The 23,745-nt window shown below is 40.7% G+C and overlaps 1 protein-coding gene across 1 annotated transcript in view; it reads left to right on the forward strand.

The window, feature by feature from the left end:
* rem2 (RAS (RAD and GEM)-like GTP binding 2) overlaps nucleotides 1–23,745 on the forward strand; it is a gene marked incomplete in the record, with an annotated part of 26,691 nt that overhangs the window by 2,053 nt on the left and 893 nt on the right. The window contains 4 exon segments of the mRNA XM_035671220.1: nucleotides 2,057–2,393; nucleotides 4,669–4,742; nucleotides 14,114–14,291; nucleotides 23,009–23,745. Coding sequence (XP_035527113.1) covers nucleotides 2,057–2,393; nucleotides 4,669–4,742; nucleotides 14,114–14,291; nucleotides 23,009–23,337 — 918 coding nt within the window.

A 23,745-nucleotide genomic window follows, 5' to 3' on the forward strand; every position in this document is an offset into this window, starting at 1 on the left:
AAAACTCGCTCAAGCGGGCGACCTCTATTGGAGACCTGTGTTTATTTTTCAAAACGTGTAGCCACACCAGGCTTTTAATTGAGACCTGCTTCTATTAGGGACCCTGCTTTTATTGGAAGTTTTATGGTATACAACACTATATTACACTAAACTGTACTATACTGCAGTGCATCATTTTAAACAACACTGTTACCTACAGTACTACACTATACTGCATTACAATACATTACATTGTACTGTACAGTATATCACACATCACACTATATACTGAACTACTTTACTAGACCGTGACTATGATACATATAATCAAACAACAATGTAGTTTACCACACGATAGTACATTATATTACACAGTACTTTATTATACTGTATTATACCATACTAATACTATACTATAGCGCTGGGCAACGGGATGATAGAAATAAGTAGCAGTATTTTGTATTAATTCTGGCAGTTTCATGGTATATTACAATATTTTTCTTTTGCATGACATATATATATATTTATATAGGTTCATAGAGGTTTTTTCTACTGTCGAGAGGAGTACAAAGAATATAAATACATTTTAATGCCATCATGTGTGCTGAAGGCTTTGATTACTATAGGGTTTTCTAAATAAAATAAAATAATATAAAAAAGATAGAAAGATACTTGAACTGACATAATATACTCAAGTATTTAAGTATTCAAAAATATCTATTGCACAAGTAAGAAACAAATGAGTTGTTGCAGCTGTGTACCAGTATGGCAGTGGATGAAAAATACATTATACGGGACATTATAACTGGATTACAGATTCATCTGGTATATTGCCAACCACTACTATACGACACTATACTACACTATACTACACTATATTCTACTACACTATACTATGCTATACTATTACTATATTGTTCTATACTGAACTACACTATTCTAAGCTATACTAGACATACATACTTTACTGCATATATTTTACACTAAATAATGGTATTAATGGTATACTAAGCTAATTATACAGTATTTAAAGGATGGAAACCATGTAATGTTGATGCTATAGGAGACAAAGTTACCACTTTATAAGGTACACCTGTGCAATTTAACAATCTAACCCAATCCAATCCAAGTTTAAGCTGCCCTGAAATAAAGTTCATAATCTCTAGTGTTTGTTAACACTGTGACGGACAGGTGTCGATTCACCTCACTGTTATCTGTGACACTTTCCACTACGGTAGTGATGAACTGGGTTGCATTATATTCAAATATGTTCTTGTTGTTGTGTCAATCCCCTTTAATTTAGCAAAAATACTGTACTTAGCTTGGCCACAGGCAGATACTGGGCCACAGATGCCCAGGGGTGCGGCTGGAGCTAGATTAATTGCCGTATTAATATTGATGAGGGCCGTCTATGGTTGACCTGCTGCGGCTGCAAACACACACACTATTATGCAAATGCAGGCACACACTTTTCTCAGCCAAACTATTGTTCTGGAGGAAACCGTTGACAGCTTTCCCTTTTTTTCAACAACTAGGGATGGAGATCAAGACTTTATGTTTGTGACCTATTTTTGTGTGAATTCATGCTGAAGTCACAATGCACACACTGTACAGTATAGAGCCACCTGACCACACTTATGCCTTTATTACCCACAGCTGCAGCCTCTTTTCCTCTGTCCTCTCTCTCTATGTGTCTTTATCAAACTGTTGTCTTTTAGCATCCTCTTATCTTCTGTCATCCCCCCCGTCTCCCTCCTCTCTGAGGCTTCCCTTTGACACATTCTGCATCTTCATCAGCATCTTACTCTCACACACTGCCACTTATCTGTCTCACCTCCACTGTTATCACCTCCCTCCTCTTTACACACATAGGCACACACACAGTGGAAACACCCCTCCCCCATTCCTCAGTGATAACATTTACCAGAATAGACAGTGTTGCAGGTAGATATGTTGGCTGTTTGGACCTCCTGGACTATTTTAAAGTACTGTAGACCTCAATGCCAAATGTGTGTTGGTCAATGGCTCCTTTCTAGACTTACACGTCTTTTTGTTATCTGTCTCAATTTCATTCTAGTACAGTATGTTTCTCACTACGGCGGCCCCCCTCCGCCGTGGGAGCACACCCCTGCCTGTCAAACACCAGCTGCGGAGGGAAGAGGCCGTGTCCGAGGACTGCGATTGGATCCCGGGCTTGGAGGAGCCTGCCACATTGCCTATCAGTGACACAGCGGTGCCTCGGGATGAATCCTTCAGCCAATCAGCAGCCGCCCAGTCAGCTTACCACAGCCATGGCGGGGCACTGAGGATAGTGCTCCTGGGACAGAATGGCGTGGGCAAGTCGTCGCTAGCCTTATCTCTGGCTGGGCAGTCGGACAGATCCCTCTCCATAGACTCTGAGACACAAGCATGTGGTAAAGATTCGGATATGGATTGGTGGAGTGTGTTTTTGTGTGCATGTGCACCTGTGTGTTAGGACTGGAGAAGCTTTTTTAAAATCAGTCTCAAGGTTTAACCTTAGATAAGCTTTATTCAGACACTGGAGTTAAAACGGTCACAATTCCCTGCAACTACACTGCTAGATATCCAACACACATTATATCTTGTTTGTCTACAGTACAAACACCAAAATGTAAAAATTACGTTTTAAAGAAGGAGGTTATGTTCTGGACTTCTTGGCAACTGATCTTAGACCCAGGCTAGCTTATTCCCCCTGCTTCCAGTCTTAATGATGAGCTAAGCTAACATGCTGGCTTTTACTACATATTTAGCATACAGACATAACAGTGGTATTGATTAGTAGCTGGATTTTTCGTGTTACCTTTGGACAGGGCCATGCTAGTTGTTTCCCACTTTTTCCAGACTGTATGCTAAGCTAAGCTAACCAACCGTTGGCTGTAGTCTTATATTTAACGGACAGATATGACAGATATAGTGGAATTTTATTATCTAACTCTCGGCAAGAAAGCGATTAACAGTATTTTCCAGTTTGGGTATATTTCTCTTTCTCTTTCTTTCTGCTTTGGCATCTGTCAGTCAGTAGGTCTTTCTGTCATACAGCTTACTGCAACACCGAGGATAATCAGCTCCGGTCCTCAACCATCCAACCAGCCAATCGATAAGTCAGTGTCACTAAGAGGCGACTACTCTCCGTCATGCATAAAGCTGACTTCCCCCTGACTCACGCCATACAGTATTCATTACTGCCTGTGTAGTACACTCTGATTCATGCATCATAAATGGACAAAAAAAGCAATTTCATCCAAGGAGCCTGTTCACATTTCCATGATGGCTGTCATCCTCATCCGGAGTCTTAGCAGTGTGCTAAATTATTCTATGAGCTACATATCAAAATTGCAAGGTGTAAAAAAAACACTAATCAACACCTATTTAATTAACACTTCTTTTGATAGTTTTGAGCAGATGCTGTAGCGCCATATTAGCTCCATGAGAGGGATAACGCCTCACCAATCAATACGTGTCCTCACCAAGTAATTACCAGTAAAAGACAGCAGATTAACACCAGGAGATTTGGCATGCTCATGCCTCAAGATAGACATGTCATTCATCATTGTGGGTTTCCCCAACCTATTTCAAGCTGTTTTGGGTTAATGTGTATTTTAAAGGCTGCCAGGCAATTATAGGTAGTGTATTTGTTAGAGGTGTATTGATAGTCAGCTCTCAGTCTAGTACAATACACAATACAGTGTTCATGGACAGCCATTTTCACCTGTTTTACTTCTAACTATATACTTTTCTCCTTTTACCTTTCATGTAAATGCAGCTTTTTGAAACATTTTCCTAAAAGGATACATCTGGTGGTATTTTATATATATTTTTTGGTGTTAAAAGCTTCTTTTTTGCCGTAAAATTATTTAAAACATGTTGCTGAGCTACATTGCTACACTGGGAAACACTTTCCTTCATTACTTTGAGCATGGATACTGTTTTAAGTCAGTCCTTGCATTTTTTACTGAATCTGCTGTAAAAATTCAATATTTTGCAAATGTGTATTAATCCGCTGCTGGAAATAGTCTCCAACAAATACAGAATTTACTCCCATTTGAGTGTCTTTTGCTAAAAACTACAGTGCCCAGCTGTTGTGAGGAGTCCTTTTGAATAATAACAATATGTATCTGTCCCTTTTTAAGATGTATATCTTAAGCAGAAGCAGGCTTCAAGCTGAGTGCCCCACATAAAGTAGAGAAGTTTAAAATATGAAATATGGACTAAACATTGTTGGTTTTGGTTTTCTTTTCATGGGATTTGTTGAAAGAAGAAAAATCAAGAATATCCCTAGGCTTATCCTTTAAATTGGAGAATAAAATCTCTAGATAAGAATGTCTTCATGAAAGCTAAAGAGCAAATGTCTCAAATTGGCTGCAGTAACATTTTCCAAACATGTCAGTTGGCAACTCAACCCAATTTAAACGTCTTCACGAAACTGATTTAAGATTTCTGGAGTAGGTCAAGAACATTTTTAACCTAGATTAACTTGTCAACATATTCAGGCAGCAGTTAATACCACTGACATTTCACTTTTTTTAATACCGCAATTCATTTAGACTCCACAATGCATACTGTCACATTTTTGTATTGCGATACACAGCAGTGCCCCTAGCATTTAATGGTGGTGTCAATCAGCATGTGCTGTTTTTCATTGTGTGTGACATGAGTATTTGCTTGCAGGTGAGGGCTACGAGTGCACAGTGACAGTCGACGACGAGGACAGCAAAGTCATATTTTTCGATAACTGGAAACAGGTGAGTTACGGACTGTCAGCTTCACACCTCAGTCACTGTTATGTTGTACGGTCCAGGACACCGTGTCCATTTGTACTCTGGTGACCCCTTGCCCTCTAAGCCAGCTTCTTCTGGTTTAGACGTTCTTTGCCTACACTTCAAAAATGGAAAAAGCTATTTGTTGGATTTCTGTGATGGGCAAATTATTTGTGTGTATTCGAGTGGAAAGAGTGTGTTCATACTTTTTGCTTTTATGTGTGCTTTTTATGTGTGCCTGTGTGCTAGACGGTACAGGGAATCCTGCAGGAGCAGCTGGGCTCACTGTACTTCAGCTTTTTGAAGTTCTCTCATTCGGAAAAGTGGAAATCACTCTGACTGTTAACCTTGCTTGTTTCAATTCAAATATACAGTTAACAAGAACATTTTGGCAAGAGCTAAAATTGCTGCGGCTATGCATCACCAACCTTCTGAGCTGAACAGTGTGAATGAGTTGATAGGACCCTGTGGCGATGATTTTTGAGCAGGAACGACATGAGCTACAGCAGGCAGCGGCAGAGTACAATAACAGCTTGTCAAAAAGCTCCTTATGACACTGAGGACATTATGCAAAATCAAAAAGCATGCTGTCATTAACGGCTATTAATAATGTGATCAAATGGGAGAGTACTCTAATTAAGTGTGGAGGGTGGTTCATCTCTGATGCATCTCATTTCTGATGTCCAGTCGGCCTTCAGGGCTCCCCCCTTAAGGTTAAATTATTCACACACGGCTACATTTAGCTCTGGGGAACTCCACTGGAAACTCACTCGTTTCTACACATCCTCACTTTCCCTGTAAGCTCTCACCCCCAATCTTATTGCCGTTCCTTCCTGCAGCTGTCATCATCTCCAAATCTCCCAGTCCATTCACTGTCTTTGTTGCTTTTTTTTGGCGCTTGCTCGCCTCTCTCTACTGGCCCTTTTCTGCCATGGTTAAATCTCACTGAGAGTTAATTACATTTGTTATTCTGTGCGTGTTAATACAAGGCAGGGCATTAAGGCTGAAGCAACAGACGCAGGCCAGCGGGAAGCTTGGAATAACTCCAGGGCTGTCAGCAGTGGGGGGAGGCAGAGAGGACTGGACAGCATCCCAAATCATCCGCCAATTCATGCTCATGTTTTTGTGCTTTTTTTGTGGTAACGTCCTTATATAAAAGACACATTCATACATTTATAGGTGTGGAGACAGATGTTGTCCAGCTACCGGATACATGTTTGTGGCCTTAAACCGGCATTAACCGCCAGTCCCTAGGGGCAGGGTTTCTGGCCTTGTAGCGAACTGCAAGCATTCTCCACGGGGCACCCCAACCTACACCCAAGTTACCATAGCAACATGCAAAGACACACACTACACTCTCACGTACGCACTTGCAGGGCTGACTTAATCACTCACTCACGCATAAGATCATGCTAGAACAGTCAGCATCCGACGCTGTTGGCTGTGGGGCTTCATCCGCTCTCTGGCCAGCCCGATCAGCACCTCATCATTCCCTTGCAATACAAACTGCCAAAAAAAATGAAAAACTGTTGCATTCACATTCAGTGATTGCTCCTTCAAGTGCTTTCTTGGCCTGACTCACAGCTGATTGACACATGAAGGTCTTGTAGCTGTAATTTTCCCAACTGCAGTGCAGGGAGTGGTGCACAACAAACCTCAGGTAGAGCTTACTGTAAGTGCAGAAACACAGAAATATATGTTGTCTGTGCTGACAGACGCTCCTGTGTACGTGCCCAAGCTGCAGCGTCATGTGTAAAACACACCAGCATGCACATGCACAGAAGGCTGGGAGTCTGCTCAGCCAGACGCTGGGACGTTGCAAGTGTTGTTGAAGTCACGGGGTTGGATGGTTTAAATAAGTCATCCATGTGCCCAAAATAGAAACACTGGCACACTTGGCCCTGACCTAGCCAGCCCATTCTGTCCTTCGCCTTTAGACTGACATTGGTTGTGTAATGAATCTCTTAAACATCAAACTGGGTTCTGCATGTAGGGAACCAAGTTGGAGATTGAGGTCACTGAGGACCAGAGGGCTCTCTCATCCTTTTCTCAGTGTCTGTGTGTCCGTGCATGTGTCTGATTTATTCCAAGTTCCGAATTTCCATTATTATTTGATAGTTTGAAATTAAAATATTTATTAAAGACAACCAAAAGGTGCAGCCTGAGGCTTGGAAAAATAGGCCACTGATGTGTATGTGTGTATTTATCAGCATGCAGCGAAGAGAATTTGCTGCTGGCCCGGAGGACTGGATCGTTTATTATGTTAAAGCAAATTAGAGAAAAAGTCCAGGATGTAATTTGGAAGAAGATAATTGCTGCTTGACCACATTCTTTTGCACAATTAGGAGGGAAGAAAAACATCGTTCCACCATGCAGTTCTTGGAACAGGGACAGATTTTGCCGTTGTGTCCAGGGAGTTCCTTCCCTGGACATTTTTCTCTTTCCTGTTTTGCTATTCTGCAGCCTTATGAGAGTTGTTCTGGACTATTTACAGTTTCTCGTTTCTTGCCCTGATCCATATAAGCTATTACCATAACAGTGTGTTTGCTTTAGTCTCCGCTGGGACTCACTACTGAGGTTGTTTGTGTGGAATACTCTGTGTGAACCAAAACCAAGAAATAGAAAAGCTTAAGTTGAAATCTCAACTCCCGCATTATATTTCACGCATAAATATATCTTATAAAATCATATTACAATTTTAAATGGTGTTTTCTAGATCAGATGGATTGCCGATAGCATCTTCTGATACAGAAAACTTTGCTTTTCTTGAAATAATTTGACTTAATCTACGTATATGTCTTTTGGTCACATCAAAGATTTTCACTGATAGAGTTGAACTGACAATACAGCTAGTTTATCAAGTTTTATCAATAATAATCAAAACAATAAAAATCACTTAGTTTTTGAGCTCTAAATGAATCTATCATCATCACTAATCTATCAACACAAACAGTTCGGAGCACAGTAGAGTTAGCATCACATCACTAAAACACACAAAACTCTCTCAACTTTATTCTCCTCTGTAACAGTGTCACTTCACTCTCAACGGCTTGAATATATCATCATACATTTTCGGGTTTTAAAACTTCTGATTGAGCTCTATATCATGAATTATTCAGCTCATTTGACATCAGTGACATCAGTCACAGAGCGGCAGGCAATAAAGAGCCTGATTGGTCCTCCTGTGTGCATTTCACCAAATAGCTGTTGGAGCCATATTTAAACCAAGTTAGAGAATGACTTTGTAGGTAAAACTTTTTATTTTTTATTATAAGGTAATGCCTAAAGCTAAACATAAACACAGCAAGCCTACACAAAATGTTACTAAGTTATCAAATAATAAACAAAAAATCTGTATGTCAATATGTTTGTATAAACAATGCAACACTATTCTCCTGGAGGGAAATCCTCATTTATCCTCCCTCCATAAAGAGGGCAGAGGTCAACCACAGAACAGCATCCCTGAAACCGGTAGGGATTCGGGGATTTGCTAATGGACAGTTCGGCAGGATGGAGGCTCCCCATGCCGTCATATTAAAGCTTGAATCTGGGTCATGGAGAGAAACTCACTACACCCCCTTCCTGTGTGTGTGTGTATGTGGGTGTGTGTTTGTGTGTGCGCACGTGTGACAGGTGGTTGGATGGTCATGGCATAGGCTACAATAGTCTGGTGCACTGCAGTTTGTCTGTGCTGTGATATCAGCTGCATTCGTTGGTAATGTGGTCATTCGTGGTCACTTGTGGTCATTGGTGCTCGGCTTATGCAGTGCTTACGTGTGTGTGTGTGCATGTGTGTGTGTGGTCTAACCAAGCCAGATGGCCTCTGTAATATATTTCCTTGGGGAAGCGTTGTCTCTGTGCAGCCGAAAGTAAGTGAGAGAAAAAGAGCAAACCCACCAACTCAGCGTTCCATGTGCACTAAGCTTTGTCATCCTATTATCAGATTTTGACTTAGCTACCAGAGCAAGGTGCTCCTCTGTCTCTTCAACTTGCTTCTGCTCCTCCCTCCTCTTCCTTCCTCTTTCCTGTCTTTCTTTCATTCACTTAATCCATCACCCCTGCATCTTTATTGATCCGCCTGCCATTTCATTTTGCACTGACAGGCAGTCAGACAGATAGAACACAAGCCAAGAATCGGATGTGTGCAAGGCTCACGTGTTTGCTTTTAAAAAAGCAAAATGGTAGCATGAGCGTCTATGTATTTATTTGTGCATGTGGATGTTTGTGCAAGCAGGTGGGGATGTGTTTGACCTTTGGTTTCCATGTAAAGGCCGTAATCTGCTTTGCTCATGTATCTAGTTGTGCAAACCAAATGGACTTGGGAGCCAATAGGTTGCTGTAGTTCAGGTTCTGTGGGGTGCATGTTGTATAATGAGGAACACACACACGTGCCCATACACTCTTACAAAATATGGCCAAATGCTGTGTTTTCTCCCTTTTTTCACAACTGGAAGCAATAATAGTTTGAGTGCTTGCCGAGCCACAGCATGTTATGCAAATAATGTCTGATAAGTGATTCATTGCCCTTACTGCTAATGGTTACTGATGTAGTGCCTGGCTCTAGCAAGTTGGTGTGTGAGTGTGTTTTTTAAATGCATGGTAAGGTATGTGTGTATAATGTGTACTGTTTCTGTGCATGCAAAAAGCTTGTGAAGCATATGAAATCCATTCCACTTTAGTGTTCGAGGCTGTTTTTCAACCACAACCCAACTGCAGCTTCTCGCAGGACGTCAGACCCGCTCAAACCATGATAACTCAAAAAGAAAAGCCATGTCTGTGTGTTGCACTGATAAAAAACGGGGTTGGAAACCATGCTTCCTGTCAGGTTTTATTGGATGTGTTTTCCTTATCTACATCTGCGCCAGAAAGAGGAAGTTGTAGAAAAATTAATTCTTACAAAGCTTGGTTTGGTCTGTTTATTAGTAGAACAGACAGGCCGGTCTGACTCTACTGTGAGCCTTCTATTTTTGAAAATAACATTAATCATGCTATCTGAAGGCCTGAATGATTGCCCCAATGGACTGTGTTTAAACAGAGTGAGGAGCTGCTGCAGAGCGGCAAGAAGAGCTCGACCAGTATACACGCATAGTATATTTACATTGTGTGTTTATGTTATTTTTGTGGCCTTAGAAAAATTCCTCACTAGTGGTAAGTTTCATGAAACTAAAGCTATCAGTGAGATAGATTCTAATACACAGTCATAAATGATGGGAAACAACATGAGGCACTTGGAAAAGACATTCCAGGATGTAGCCCAAAGCAGCAGTCTCCCACCAAAAATAAGGTCATTATTTATTCATAATTTCAATAAAGCCAGCATTGTAAGTGCAGCTTTGAATACAAATCAGATGTCATTATTACAGTTGTGAACTTAATGTTATGTATATCTAAGTATGAGGACCTCAGTATTTGGAAAATGGAAATCTTAATATTTGCTGAAGTATTACAACACTAGATGGGCAAAAGTATGTGGACACTTGAACATTACAGCTATGGTTGTTCAACATATTATTTCATAATCATGACTATAGCCAAATCTATCAAATCTTAATGGTCCAGTGTGTAGGATTTAGTGGCATGTAGCGGTGTAACTGAAGATCACAACTCCCTTGCTTCACCTCCTCCAAGCACGAAGAAGAAACTACGGTGGCCTTGAAATGTTGTTCCTTCTGGGCTACTGTAGAAACATGGCGACCAGGAAAGGCGAACCCCGGTGTCTGTAGATAAAAAGGTCTTATTCTAAGGTAACAAAAACACGATTCCTATATTCAGGTGATTATACAGTAATAAAGACATACTTATGGATATTATGTTCCATTTCTTCCAGTAGAGACTCCTAAATGTTACACACTGGACCTTTAAATATTTTCCCTTAAAATGCCATACCAAACATAGACTGCTAAATGTGTGCAACAAATTAAAATTGTGGGGGAAAAAAACATTGTTAGGTATTATTTATTATTAGCGTAATTATTAACACTTAGGTGTAGGTGTGGTCTGATCCGATTTAGTCAACAGAACTGCGAGGCAAACAAGGCAACAACTGTCATCATCCTCCATCACACTGATTCGAATATTGCTAAATCCTGATGCGTTCATGGAAGAACGTGACGTGCCCTTTTTCTAGCAGAAATCTCTCATGTAAAATAAAACCAAAACTGAACTTTGGGTAAAAAGAATGTATTTATGTAAGATATCCCATAGCTTATAGTAAGAGGATGATTGAGAAAATAGGTTTTCAAGGCCTTTAAGATTGAGTTCCCTTAATTGGGTCTGAGGGGCCTAGACCAAACAATGAAAAGCAGCCCCAGACCAAAAGCACACTTTCTTATACAAGTATGTAGGCTGAATATGTGTCCATATACTTTTGGCCAGGTAGTGTAGCAAGGTGATGAGTGTACAGGAATATGTCCATCAAGTGAAACCTCACAAAGCCTCCAAATTTCTTGGAAAATAACTGCTCGTTGCTTTGTGTGTATTTGCGTTTGAATATGTGCTTTGAATATTACTGCGTGTGGGCTTGGCTTTTGTGTTTGTGTGTCAGTCACTGTGAATGTGTGTGTGTGTGTGTGTGTATGGGGGGAGTAGGTATTGACAGATGGCCTGCTCTCTGTGGACGGAGAAGAGCTGCTTGATCGAGAGAAAGAAAGCGAGAGCAAGCGGGAGAGAGTTGGCACCTGAGTTTCTCTGCGTCTGTTTTTGATAGAGAGGCATATTTACTTGGTCACAGTTTTACTCCTCAAGCGTTCCATCACACTCCTAATCGAAGTCCACTCTGGGTTTGTACTCTTTTGCTTACAAAGATTAGTCTCTCTCTCTCTCTGTCTCTTGTTGTTTCCATTCTTCCTCTTCATCCCTGAATCAGACAGTGACAGGTGGTGGAGCCGCCTTCCACGCCAATGCCTCCTTCCCCTCCTTCTTTTTCCGCTCCCTTTCTTTTCCTGTGCGCAGTCAAACAGACAGAGTGCCAAGGGGCTCCCCGTGAATTTCCTGCTCCAGGGTCTGATTCGATACTACTTGGCCGCTTTAGACGGTGTGAATTTTTCAGGCGTCTGAAACTCTCTGGAGGGCAGGAATTTACCTCCAGGGGCTGTGGATGTAGGGCAAGGGCACCCGCATACTCACACATAAACACAGACAACACGCAGTCGAAAGCGAGCAGGCAGATTGGGTTATCTGGTGGGAATAACATGTTTTCATATTGATTTAGACACCAGTTCTCATGGCTTCAGACTTCTATTTCCACTTGAAAAACAATTTGATTGGGTTTGCTGTCCTATGGGTCAAAATTTTGCAGAGTTTCAAAATAACACAATGAATGTTATAGATTAAAGCTTAAACCAACCCTCAAATAGCATTTTACCAATTCCCTCTGAGAATGTTTACAGTTAAGTCGAGGAAAAAGCCTCAATACTGTAATGTAAACTTAATTTTTTTATTTAAACAGTTTGTCTCATTGCAAGAAATACCTCTGGATATAAAACAATTATTCCTGTAGGTCTAATTCTATACTGGGTCCCTATTTAATCGACAGAGAATGGGACTTTAACTGGCATAACGCTGTGGAGTCTGGTCTCAGGTTTCTTTCTTTGGTAGAAAATAGTTTGTATTGATTGTGCTTGTCCAACTTAAGATAAAATGTCAACCCCACAGGCCTGAGGTAGCATTGTGAAATCCAACAAATTTTGAGACTTATAGATAAGTGAAGATGTGAAAATTGTGTATAAGGTAAAAGAAGATGTGTAGAAAATCACAAAACTCCTAAAACGTTCCATTAGATTCAGTGTTCCAGACATAAAGACACAAATCCTATTTCTGTAGAATCAGTGAAACTCCTGATCGAACAGATAAAAATGTGGCGCTGTCAACCAGAGTGGAAAAATATTTCTGTGTCTAACTTTGAAGTGGAATACACTGTAAACACAACACCGGCATATTATCACATAGTTCTTACAACTGAAAGTTGCCTATTTACACATCCAGTAGACTATGTCAGTGTTTATTTGTAGTCATATTTCTTTACACCTGGCAAATGTCCAATATTCATTAAAGCATATTTGTTGAATATGGCAACAGTACATAAGACAGATAACCTGTAAAAAAAATCAACTCATTAGTTGCAGTTGTAACTGTGATAATATGCCCCTAATTTCTTATAAATGTTACCTGCTGCCGTTTTAAAATGGTGAAACTCATTCATCTGGCTCCTAAAGCAGCTAAATGCTTGACCAAGTTAACCAGCTACATTGTCTGTCTGCCGTTCGGTGCTGGGCAGGAAGCGTATCAGCATTAACACTGTAACGTTTTGGGCCATAAAAGCAAAACAATGAGCTGATAGATGCTAAAACGCTCCATGGAGCTGAGGGGAACTTTAAAGTGGGTGATAATTCTCAGTGGGCTCGTCATGAGCAGCGACTTTAAGGGGGATACTAGGAACCCCATTGTTGATGTTGTTTGGCCATATTCCGAACAAAAACAGTACATCATCTAAGCTACAATGCTGTGGGACACAAATGGTGCATACCTAATCCACATGACCACAGGCTTCAGACTTAAATCCAAAATTGGATTGCATATTACTCTGCAGTTCACAACCACAGGGAATTAAATTTATTAAACCCTGAGCCATATGGCAAAGCCCCTGCATGTAATATCACTCACCAAATTAGCAGACCTTTGACTGAAATTGACACAGTGTTATTAAATTAAATGATCAAATGATCAGCTGGGTGGGATTTGGCCTTGAATTCTGCCTGGATATGATCACATTAGTTGAAATATCATTCAAGTTACAGCCAGGAAACCTTGCCATGACCTATTTTACACCCATGAACCACCTTCGGTCCAATGCAAATGTTGCTGACAGAATCAGGGAGAGAAAGCGAGAGAGGACAAAGATGGTCCCAGGCAGTTCGAAGCTGCTGTTTCTGCTAGAGCCACTCGGGCTAATTGAGTCTCTGTGACAGGAAGCCCCGACGGGATGTTGGTGGTCACTGCTAAAAGGGTCAGGAGATTCAAAGTGAAGCGTGACATGCGTACAGTCAAGTTGAGCAAAAGCCTCCTCTGCGTGCTCTCATGGGACAGTGATAAAACTTGAGTGAACGCCTGCCTGGCATTGGCACTGATGTCCTTTCAGTGGTTAAACTCCAGCACAACAAACATACAACAAAGAAGGACTTGAGATGGAATCTGAGAAAGAATAGGCAATTTGTCGATGGCATGTAAACGATCTTGTGTAAATGTTACTTGACATTCCACACCTATTCAGCCGTCACTGGATCTGTCCATGATGTATTCAGTACTAATACGCTCCACTGAGGTGTGTGTTTTATTAATGTGTGTGTTTGTATCCCCAGGACCTGTCCACTCTGCAGTGTGATGTGTGCATCCTCGTATTCTCAGTGACTGACAGGCGAAGTTTCCACCGCACCGCCCAGCTCCGCCTCCTCCTCAGGGAGTCCCAGCCACAGACACCAATCATCCTAGTGGGCAACAAGAGCGACCTTGTCCGCTCCCGTGAGATCAGCTCAGATGGTAGGTAGAGGGAGGGCCAGGGTCAATTGGCCATTAGCTGAACAGCGATCGTCCAGTCATAGCTTAGCAACAATAACAAAGCACTGCCAGGCAGTGTTGTGCAAGTCCACACTAAAGAAGAGCTAGCTCTTTTTTCCAGTTTTAATTGAGTTTTAACTCAGCAGTGCGTGAGCGTCGTTATCTCTCGCGGGAGACAACACTGATGCCAGGTCTGTCAAGCTGTGGGTTTCTCTGTGTGCTGAAGCAGTGTACATGTGTACTTTCCATATTCTAAGACAAATTGACATCCACCACAGCGCTTGCTATTAAAAACAGAAACCTTGTGATTTAACAAAGTTAAACAATGATTGCTTTGTGAGCACAGAGAGCGCAACTATAGCTCCCTTAAAATTTACAAGTGCTATACTCACGTCATTGTATCTTCATCCATATTCATAAAACTCACTATTGCTCTCTTCTAAAGTCATTTTTCCCTCTTTCAAAAGAGTTACTGTCCTTATATAGACATATGTGAGCCACACTCCATGCTGTTAAAAAATGTTTCAAGGCTGGATTTTTTTGTTGTTACAAATGTCAAGGCATTTTGAATGCATTTGAATTTTCGTATTTCTAAAACATTCAGGTTTAACTGAGGCTCTCTATTTAAGACTGCTTTAACTGGAAATATTAAAAAGTCAACTGAAGATTGAGCCTTTAACCAAGTAAGTTGTTAGCTTGATTAGCTGCAGCTAACAAACGCTGCCAATGTCATTTCAAATAGAAGTCTTTTTTTTCAAGACTTTTGTCTACCTCTCTCTGATATCAAGGACCCATTGTTACAAAAATGTATAAGAATTCGTAGTGATAAAACTGCATATTGTAACCTACGTGCAATGCAATGTGTGACAGGCATAGCAAAAGTAACCGAGAGGCACAGAGCTTACCAGACGCATTAGTTTGCATCTGCCCAGACACAGGCAGCAGCGAACAAACACCAGGCTGCTGGGTGAATGATGCCTAAGAAGAAACACACCAGAAAGATTGGAAATGCATTCTCTTGTTTGCATATTTGACTTTCCAAGCAGCTTTCCAATTGCAAAATCACAAATAGAAAATGTCTTGTAATCACAATGATCTGGTAGATATTGAGGCTTTTTTCTGGTTGTTATAATAGATAAGAGTGCCTAAATGCCCAAAATGCAAATGTGTAGTTAAGAGATGCACACAGACCAATGAGAACAATGCCAGTGTGCTTTGTGCAATTACTCATCTATACCATCTATTTACTATTTTTTCTGTCTTTCTGTCTTAGCTAATCTGTCTCTCTTCCCTGGTATTTTACCATAAATCTTCCTCTAAGCCGATGACGTCTCCATTAGAAAGACTCATGGGGGATCTATCTTTGATCTGCAAAATCAATTTCTTCACTCTTTACAGTATCCAGGGAGAAATGCTCTCATGGTAAACTCCTTATGAGAAGCAAATTCTATCATCTTTTATTGTTGTAAAGGTGTGGAAATATACACTATAAAAGCCATTTACCCCCATGGCCTTTTTATGTTTTATTGTTTTACCACTTTGAATTACACTGGGTGTAATTTGACTTTTTGACAATGATGCACAGAAAGAAAACAAATCTACAGTTTGGGTAAAAATAAATATAAAAAACAAAGTAATAGATTAGTCTAGTTTGTGCAGATGTTTATGACTAAAACACATGGAAGTCAAAGTGTGAACCTTGACTTGACCAATTAAGTTCTATTAGTGTGTAACATTTTGTAGGATGTATTGGCAGAAATGCAATATCCATAGGTATGTTTTCATTGTGTATAATCACCTGAAAATTAGAATTGTGCCTCTGTAGATAAAAACATCTCATTCTAAGGTAACAAAAACAAAATTCTTATTTTCAGGTGATTATACACTAATGAAAACATACCTATATATATTATATTCCATTTCTGCCAAAACCTTACACACTGGACCTTTAAATGATGTGTGTAATCCAGGTGTGCCATAGAATTTCAGGTTAAATACAACTGTATTTTTCAGGGAAAAATTACATTGTGAAGACAAAAGAACATTCTAAACAAATCCACCATTAATGATTGATTATCTCACAATTCTAAGTGTCATACAAAGAGGATGCAAGATGGTCCACATTCAGTGGACTCAAGGCTGTAACTGCTGCCAATGTTGCCCCTATTAAATATTGATGGGGATGAATACTTAATGCGGGTGATAATTTTGTGTTTTAAATTTGGATTTAGATACATGCATGTGAGATTTGTTTTTGTGTGAGAGGTGCATTTTTTTGGTTGGAAAGTCAAATTTCCTCCATTGTGAGTCAGTGTAGTCCAAAGTAATGGATATTTTTACCGCTATGTGTAAGTGCTGCAACAATTCATAATACAAAATGAATAAATCAAGTTAATCTAAGAGCTCACTTTACTCTGGTGAACTTTGGTCTGTACGCTTTACAAAGATTTTAGGATTTGGCATGCCACACTGACGCAAGGTCTTGGCAAAACAAATTCACTGAAGAGGAAACATACAGTGCAGTACTGAATCCACTTAGTGATGCTTGAAAATCCACTGAACACAGATCACACCACAGGCAGATTGTAATTTTGCTAGACTTTTGTGAGTGAATTTTTTATGTATCACTGGTGGGCCGTCCCATTGTCTGAACGTCATTAATGTTTCAAATAGAAAGTGGGTGCAGTGTCTGTAGTTGAAAGGGAGGAATGACTGACAGCACAGTTTCACCTTGATTTAAACTCACATTCACAGTTTATATTGTATCAATTCAAAACTTCATGGTCACATATTCACATATATCACATATTTTGCTGCTGTTGCAATCATTACTTTATCCTTCCCTATCTAGTCCTCTGGAGGGGCTCCATCTTTCTGTGCCCCTTGGCTCCTCTGCTTTTGGTTTTGTTTTGTTTTGTTTTTTCCCAGATGGCACATCTCTGTTTGGTTTATCTCCCCCTTACAGGACGCCGCTGCTCTTACTATCTTTATGCATGTTTGTACTCGCCATACGTGCACAACTGCCTTGCATGTACACAGACACAGCGACGGCACAAACAAGCAGACGCACAGCCTCATCTCTCTCCATCTTCTTGCTGCCTCGTGTCAGCCAGGCTGTTTCAAAGCGAGTGCTGTGATAAGAGGGACGAGGAGAAGAGGAGTGACAGAAGGAAGGGCAAATGTATGAGAATTGTGTGTGTGTGTGTGTGTGTATGAATGGGAGTCTCAGTTCTGAAGAGATGTGTAAAACGCATTGTGTGTGTTGGGGGAGAGTAGAGCTTGTTTTGTTGTCCTTGAAAGAACCACTTTGAGTTTTCAGACCCTCACACTGAGGGTATTTTTTGCAAAGGAAGGCTGTATAGCTAGTGCTACATCAATGCATTGGTTTTTCCATACATCTGTGAGGTGATGTTTACCTCTTCTTGGAATCTCTGTCTCCATAGCTTCCCCTGCCTGTATGTTATTCTGTAGCTCTCTCACAAAAGACAATCCTGACCTGCCTATTTTGTCCAATTCTGTCCTTTAGTAGCTATTCAGAAATTACTAAATTACCTCCCTAAACCACTGCTGCTGGTCCTGAGTGGCTTTAAAGGTAAATTGTCTCATCTGCAATCTGTAGAAATTGTCAGTGACCAGACGTGAATTCAGCTTTCAGATACAATAGAAGTCTAAATTATGACTCTTTACAAGAATCTGCCCAGATAGCAATGTGATTTGAGTCTTCACTTGACTCAGCTTTTAATGTTAAAGCATTTCTGATGTTACCACAGAGTGAAATGACTGTGATGTTAAAATATTACTAGTCTATCATGCTTTTACTTTTAGCTCTTTTTGTACGAGTTACTTGAAACTCCTGATTGTCTGACTGCAGATGGACAGACTGTCCCCGATATAGTCCTCAGGAGCTGGTGCAGGCTGAAGCAGAGCTAAAAGGAAGGGCCAGAAACATGATTCAAATGGGATGCTAATGCTCCATGTGTGCTAGGTGTAGAGTAGTTTGCTCACCTGAGATGGGATTACTGAGTGCAGCTTTAATGCTGTTTGTGTAAATTACTGTGAGTTGGGGCTGCTAATGCTAACAAAACTGTTGAATAGTTAACAATCAAATTTGATAAATCAGCGCATATCAGCAATCACTCTCAAATAGTCTAATGTGTTAACTACAGGCCTGAACATGGGTAATGAGTGTGGGAATGTATTCTTGTTTATTTTTGATTTAAGATTTTAAATAATTTTGAATTTAGAGAAATAATCAGCGGCTGCATTTAAAAAAATATATACTGTATGCTGTCAGACATTGCATAGTCTTTATTGTGCTAACCCCTTTGTCTAATCCTCCAAGGAGTCAGGGTTCAGATTTAAGAAGATTTAAGATTATGATTAGAGATTATTTCTATGATTTAAAGATCCAGTGTGTAGGCATTAGTGGCATAGCAATGTAGTTGCAGATTGCAACTCTCTCGCTTTACCCTCCCCTTTCAAACACGAAGGAGAAACTATGATTGCCATGACATGCATGAAAAATGCGAAACACCCTCTTTGAAGCAAGTGTTTGGTTTGTCCCTTCTGGGCTACTGTAGAAACATGGCAGTTCAACATGAAAAGCCACCTGCGTCCTTTGTAGATTAAAAAAGACTCATTCTAACGGTTACAATTCTTACTTTCAGGTAATTATACACTAATAAAAACATTCCTATGAATATTCAATTTTTAAAGTTTCAATCTAGTTGTTTAGGACAAGTGAAGCTGAGAGAAAGAATACAGCGAGTGGAATGTTCTCATAAGGACATAAGAGTAGAGTGTGTGTGTGTTTCTTGTGTGGAAGTGTGGAAACCACAGTTTGAGGTCAAATCGTGTTTGCTTTGCTTTACTTTGCAAGTTAAACAGAGGCAGCAAGTGTAAAATTTGTGCACATCGATGCTTGCACATCGCTGTCGACTCAAGTTCGGCCACGGCTTTGGTGTATACTTAATAACACAAGTGGAAGGGGGAGGGAGGGAGGCGAGGTATGAATAATGAGAGATGCCTATACTCAGCATATTCTCTCTTCATGAAAAAAAAAAAGGAACAACCCAGGAGCAGCAATGTGGTCAGCGATATGGAAATGCCCCGTCTCTGTTCCCGGGGCGCCTGACAAGGATGTTCTTATGTTCTCTCTGGACAGACCGCATGTATTCTGGCTGATATGTGAGCCTGACAGGACGCCGATTGGCCTGCTAGCTAACATCCTCCTTAAAGAACCTGGGGCCCGAGAGTGCTGAAGACATAAAGTCTATTTATGGCATATACAGTGACACTTTTATTCTGCTATCTCTCACCTCCCCCCTCCCCCTTGCTACACCGCTCTCCCCATCTTTAACACACAGTGATACACTCACTGTCACACTGGGAACATATTTATCATTTGCTCAATTTGGCTGTGGTGTGGCCCTGCTCCTCAGGGCTTTGATTCATATCTGGCTCTGTTTGCTTACTCGACATTCTCTCTGTCTGTCTCCTGCCTCCCTCCGTCCGTCTGTCTCTTTCTGTCTCCTTCCTCTCCCCCGTTTGTTCATTTTATCTGCCATCTTGCCTGTCGTCCCCTCTCAGCATCTCCTTCTTCTGTCTTTGTGACTCACATGTTTCTTCCCATTCGTCTTCATGCCTCTCTCACTCTGTCTCTTCTTCATCAATGTTTCCTTTCCTCTCATCTCGTCTCCTCTTCTCATTTCTTCTCACCTCCTCACTCCCTCTCCTGTCCTTGTGCCCTCACTCTTGTTTCCTTCTCTCTTCTCCTCATTGTTTCTTCTTTTTCATGTTTTTACCTCTCTCGTTTTCTTCTTTCAGCTCCTCATCTCCTTTCATTGTTTCCTCTGCCCTCATCTTCCCTTGTGTCCTCTCTTTGTTTCCTCTCCTCTCATTTCCTCATGCCCTGTCCTCGTCTCCTTGACACCTCTCCTTGTCTTCTCTATGCTCTCCTCTCCTCTCAAATTTCATTTCCCAAACACTCCTTTAACAGGTCATAAAGACTCAGTTCAATTCAATCAGCTGTTGTAGGTATTAGGATAAGCCCTGTTGATCTGGTTTGGGATTTGTTTTTTTTTTCTCCTCCCACTCTTACCTCACCCACTATTAGGTGACACAGCTGTGGGTCAACAGCTGCTGTGCGGCTGGATTATTACAGCCTCATCAAATCCAGTTCTGGTTTTTGTAATACCTGTGTGACAGTCTAACAAACAAATGAACAGGTCACATTGCAGTGACCGTAGTTCAGAATATTGACAAGGTTTTAACTAGATTTAATGAAGCATGTGTATTTATTAATGATATACAGGTGCAGCTTATGAATGGCTTATTTGTCTCTGTGGCTTTCAACTGTGTCACATGATCTTCATTAGAAGATGGATTTTTATGTCAACAGATCAATCTCCATGACAACTGAGCAAACTGATGAAGAACATGCGGTTGAAAGGTCTGGAAAAGCCAGTAAGAGGACCTTGAATTTAGATTATGTCAAAGTATACCCCAAAAATTCCAACTCAAGGTCCACTTGCAAGCTTTAGTCAAGTTCAATCACATGAATTTACAGCTTGACATTTCTTTATAATAAAGTACAAAGGGCAACCTCACTAATTAGACACGTTTTACACCAACATATTACCTGCATGTAAAATAAACATAATCATCCATTGCACTGCTTATGCATAAAACACAGTAAATACAAAATGTCAATGCAACATCTGACAGGTTAGGTAATTATTTAATGTTAATGTTTGTCTCAGAGGAACATATAATTCTCCATTTGCCATTTCTAAGCTTCCAGCAGAAAATAATAAAATTAATGGTGACAGTTAATGGAAAAAGACATTTAGTCTAGTTTTACTGAAATGCACATTTTGGGCAGTAGCCACTTGTTTTTCCTGAAATGATTCTTTATTGAAGTTTTTAAGAACTTATCTTATTTAATTTGCCTTACTTTTGTTCTTTGTTTTTATCCTCTGACAGGTAGATGATTTGAGTTTTACTTAGATGTATTATTGTGTGCTTAAAATTATTTTTCTAGATAGACAAAGGCAGTGACCTCTTAACACTTTGCTGTCATTTTGAAATAATGCAGTTATTATGAATACCAACAATAAACCTTAAAAGCCTCTGAACAGTGCATTGGCAATCAAATGAAGTGTTGCTGGAAAAAAATACTATTTGAGCTGACAATGAAGCCCATTTGTTGCAGAATGATCTGTATCTGTCAGCTTTCCTTATCACCCAGGCTTGTTTGACCAGGAACAAACAGACGCTTTTAGCTGAGATACTGAGCCTTGTCAACAACACGTTTAGTCACCTGTCCTTATCCAGGAGAGTCACATTGAGATAGACAGCGTTTTCCCATTTGTGCTGCAGCCAAGAGATTTAAGCTGAACCCCTCAGCTAGTGGCACCATTAACCCCATCCTGCCATCACTAGCTCTCTCTCTGGCTTGTTGTATTCATTTATAACTGACAGATTCACAAAGTAATACACAAATCTAAATTTTAAAAACATTACAGTGCATTAAAGGCTAGTTAGTTTAATTGGGAAAAAGGATATTTTAATGTAACATAAGAAATTAGATGAGGATTGGCATAAAAAACACTTTTTATTAATTGAATATTGTCTGAGTGGTGTGCTTTGCTGCAGGGCCTTTATTTAAACTAGTGACCAGGTTTTTTTTTTTACAGCAGGAACCATGAAATCTGGATGAAAATCTGTTTAAACCAATCCACACCAAAAATCTGCATATTTTTTCATATTTGTGAAAAATCCAACTCAAGCTCCACTCATCAGCTTTTTACAAAGCTTTCACTCATCTTGTCTTCGGATAGCAGATAGGGTTTGGTTGTGGAGATGGCTCTGTTATTATTTCAGCAATTCACTAGACCATAGAAATTTAGAGGATCCCAAAGGTCCACTTACTAGCTGTTTCTGTTGTTCCTTTCAACTGTATGATAATGTCCTTATCTGTGGATGGAGGTTGCTCAGTGACAGGTAAACACATCTATCACCACGACAACTGTGTATCCATCCATCACAAAAGGTATGATCTGGTTGAAATCTCCGGAACAATGCCAGTAAGTGGACCTTGAGTTGGGATTGTTTAGTCTTTCAAGTTTATCTTAAGATGGAGATTTACTTGTCTTTTAGCCAACTGTTCTCATTGTGGAGGTGGTGCATTCATTTCTGAAGACACACAACCAAACGGTCCAAACGGACGCAGGATACTCAAGGCAGCAATCATGCGTTATATGTGATATATATAATGTAAATCATTCTTTATTATGAGTACAGGCCTGTTTTGTAGTAGTATCCATTGTAATATTTCACACTTCACAAGACAAGATTTCAACAGTGCACTGAACAAGAGGAGTGTCTCTTCCCCACAAAGTAAGAGACTGTAGATTGACTCCATTTGTCACAATTTGGTGCTGAAGAAGTGACAAATTAACACCTAACAGAGTCTCCCAAACAGCAGTGTGGGAAATGTCAATCCAGAATTATTATCTTGTGGTGATACACATCACACAGCAGCTGGGTCGTGGTTTGCTGGTTTCATGATCTGATGTCTTAAATTTCAAACTGCTGCCTCTAATCATCAGTTGCAGCTGCCAGTGTGTGAAGCCTCAATTAAAGTGTAAAATGTGCACAAACATTTTCTTAAAACCTATCTTCTTCTCTCTCACCAGAGGCCCAATCCAGCGCCATGATGTTCGACTGCGTCTATATGGAGCTCTCAGCCTCCCTGGACCACGGCACCAATGAGCTGTTGGAGGCCGCAGTACGGATTGCGAGGGGCGACTGCGTGGGCCCTGGCTGGACCGACGGGGACCCCGGGGCAGGCCGCAGGGAGAGCCTGACCAGCCGGGCCAAACGCTTCCTGGCGGGTCTGGTGCCACGCTCGTACGGTCGGGACAGGGACCGGGATCGGGGGCGCTACCGGGAAATGAGCCGCCACCGGGGCAGCAAGATCCTCCGCCAGAAGTCCCGCTCCTGCCACGACCTGAGTGCACTGTGACACACACGCATGCATACATATGGGCAAAGAGACACAAGCCCACACATGTACACACACACATACACACACACCAGATTGAAGGATATTAGGGACAGGGAGGTGCAAAAGATGGAGAGGGTAAAATAGAAGATAGTGGGGAAGAAAGCCTAAATATGTAGGAGACTTGGACAATTAGAGATAAATTTAGCAAAGGTGCATAAAAGAAAAGGGAGAAAAAGCCTAGATCAGCCTGGATCACAGCACTGAACTTTTATCTTCTCCCTCTTAGTGAAACCAATTTTGAGAGAGAAGGAGGCCAGGTTGGAGAGGAAAAACAGAGAAGCAGATAAGGAGGTGAGCATGGGTGAATCAGCGAGCACTCATTACCTGATGAGAGCAGGAGAGAGAAAATTAGTGACAATGCATAGA

The sequence above is a fragment of the Morone saxatilis genome, unplaced genomic scaffold (assembly GCF_004916995.1).
Source record: "Morone saxatilis isolate NCDOM2014 unplaced genomic scaffold, NCSU_SB_2.0 Contig23, whole genome shotgun sequence".
NCBI lineage: Eukaryota > Metazoa > Chordata > Actinopteri > Moronidae > Morone > Morone saxatilis.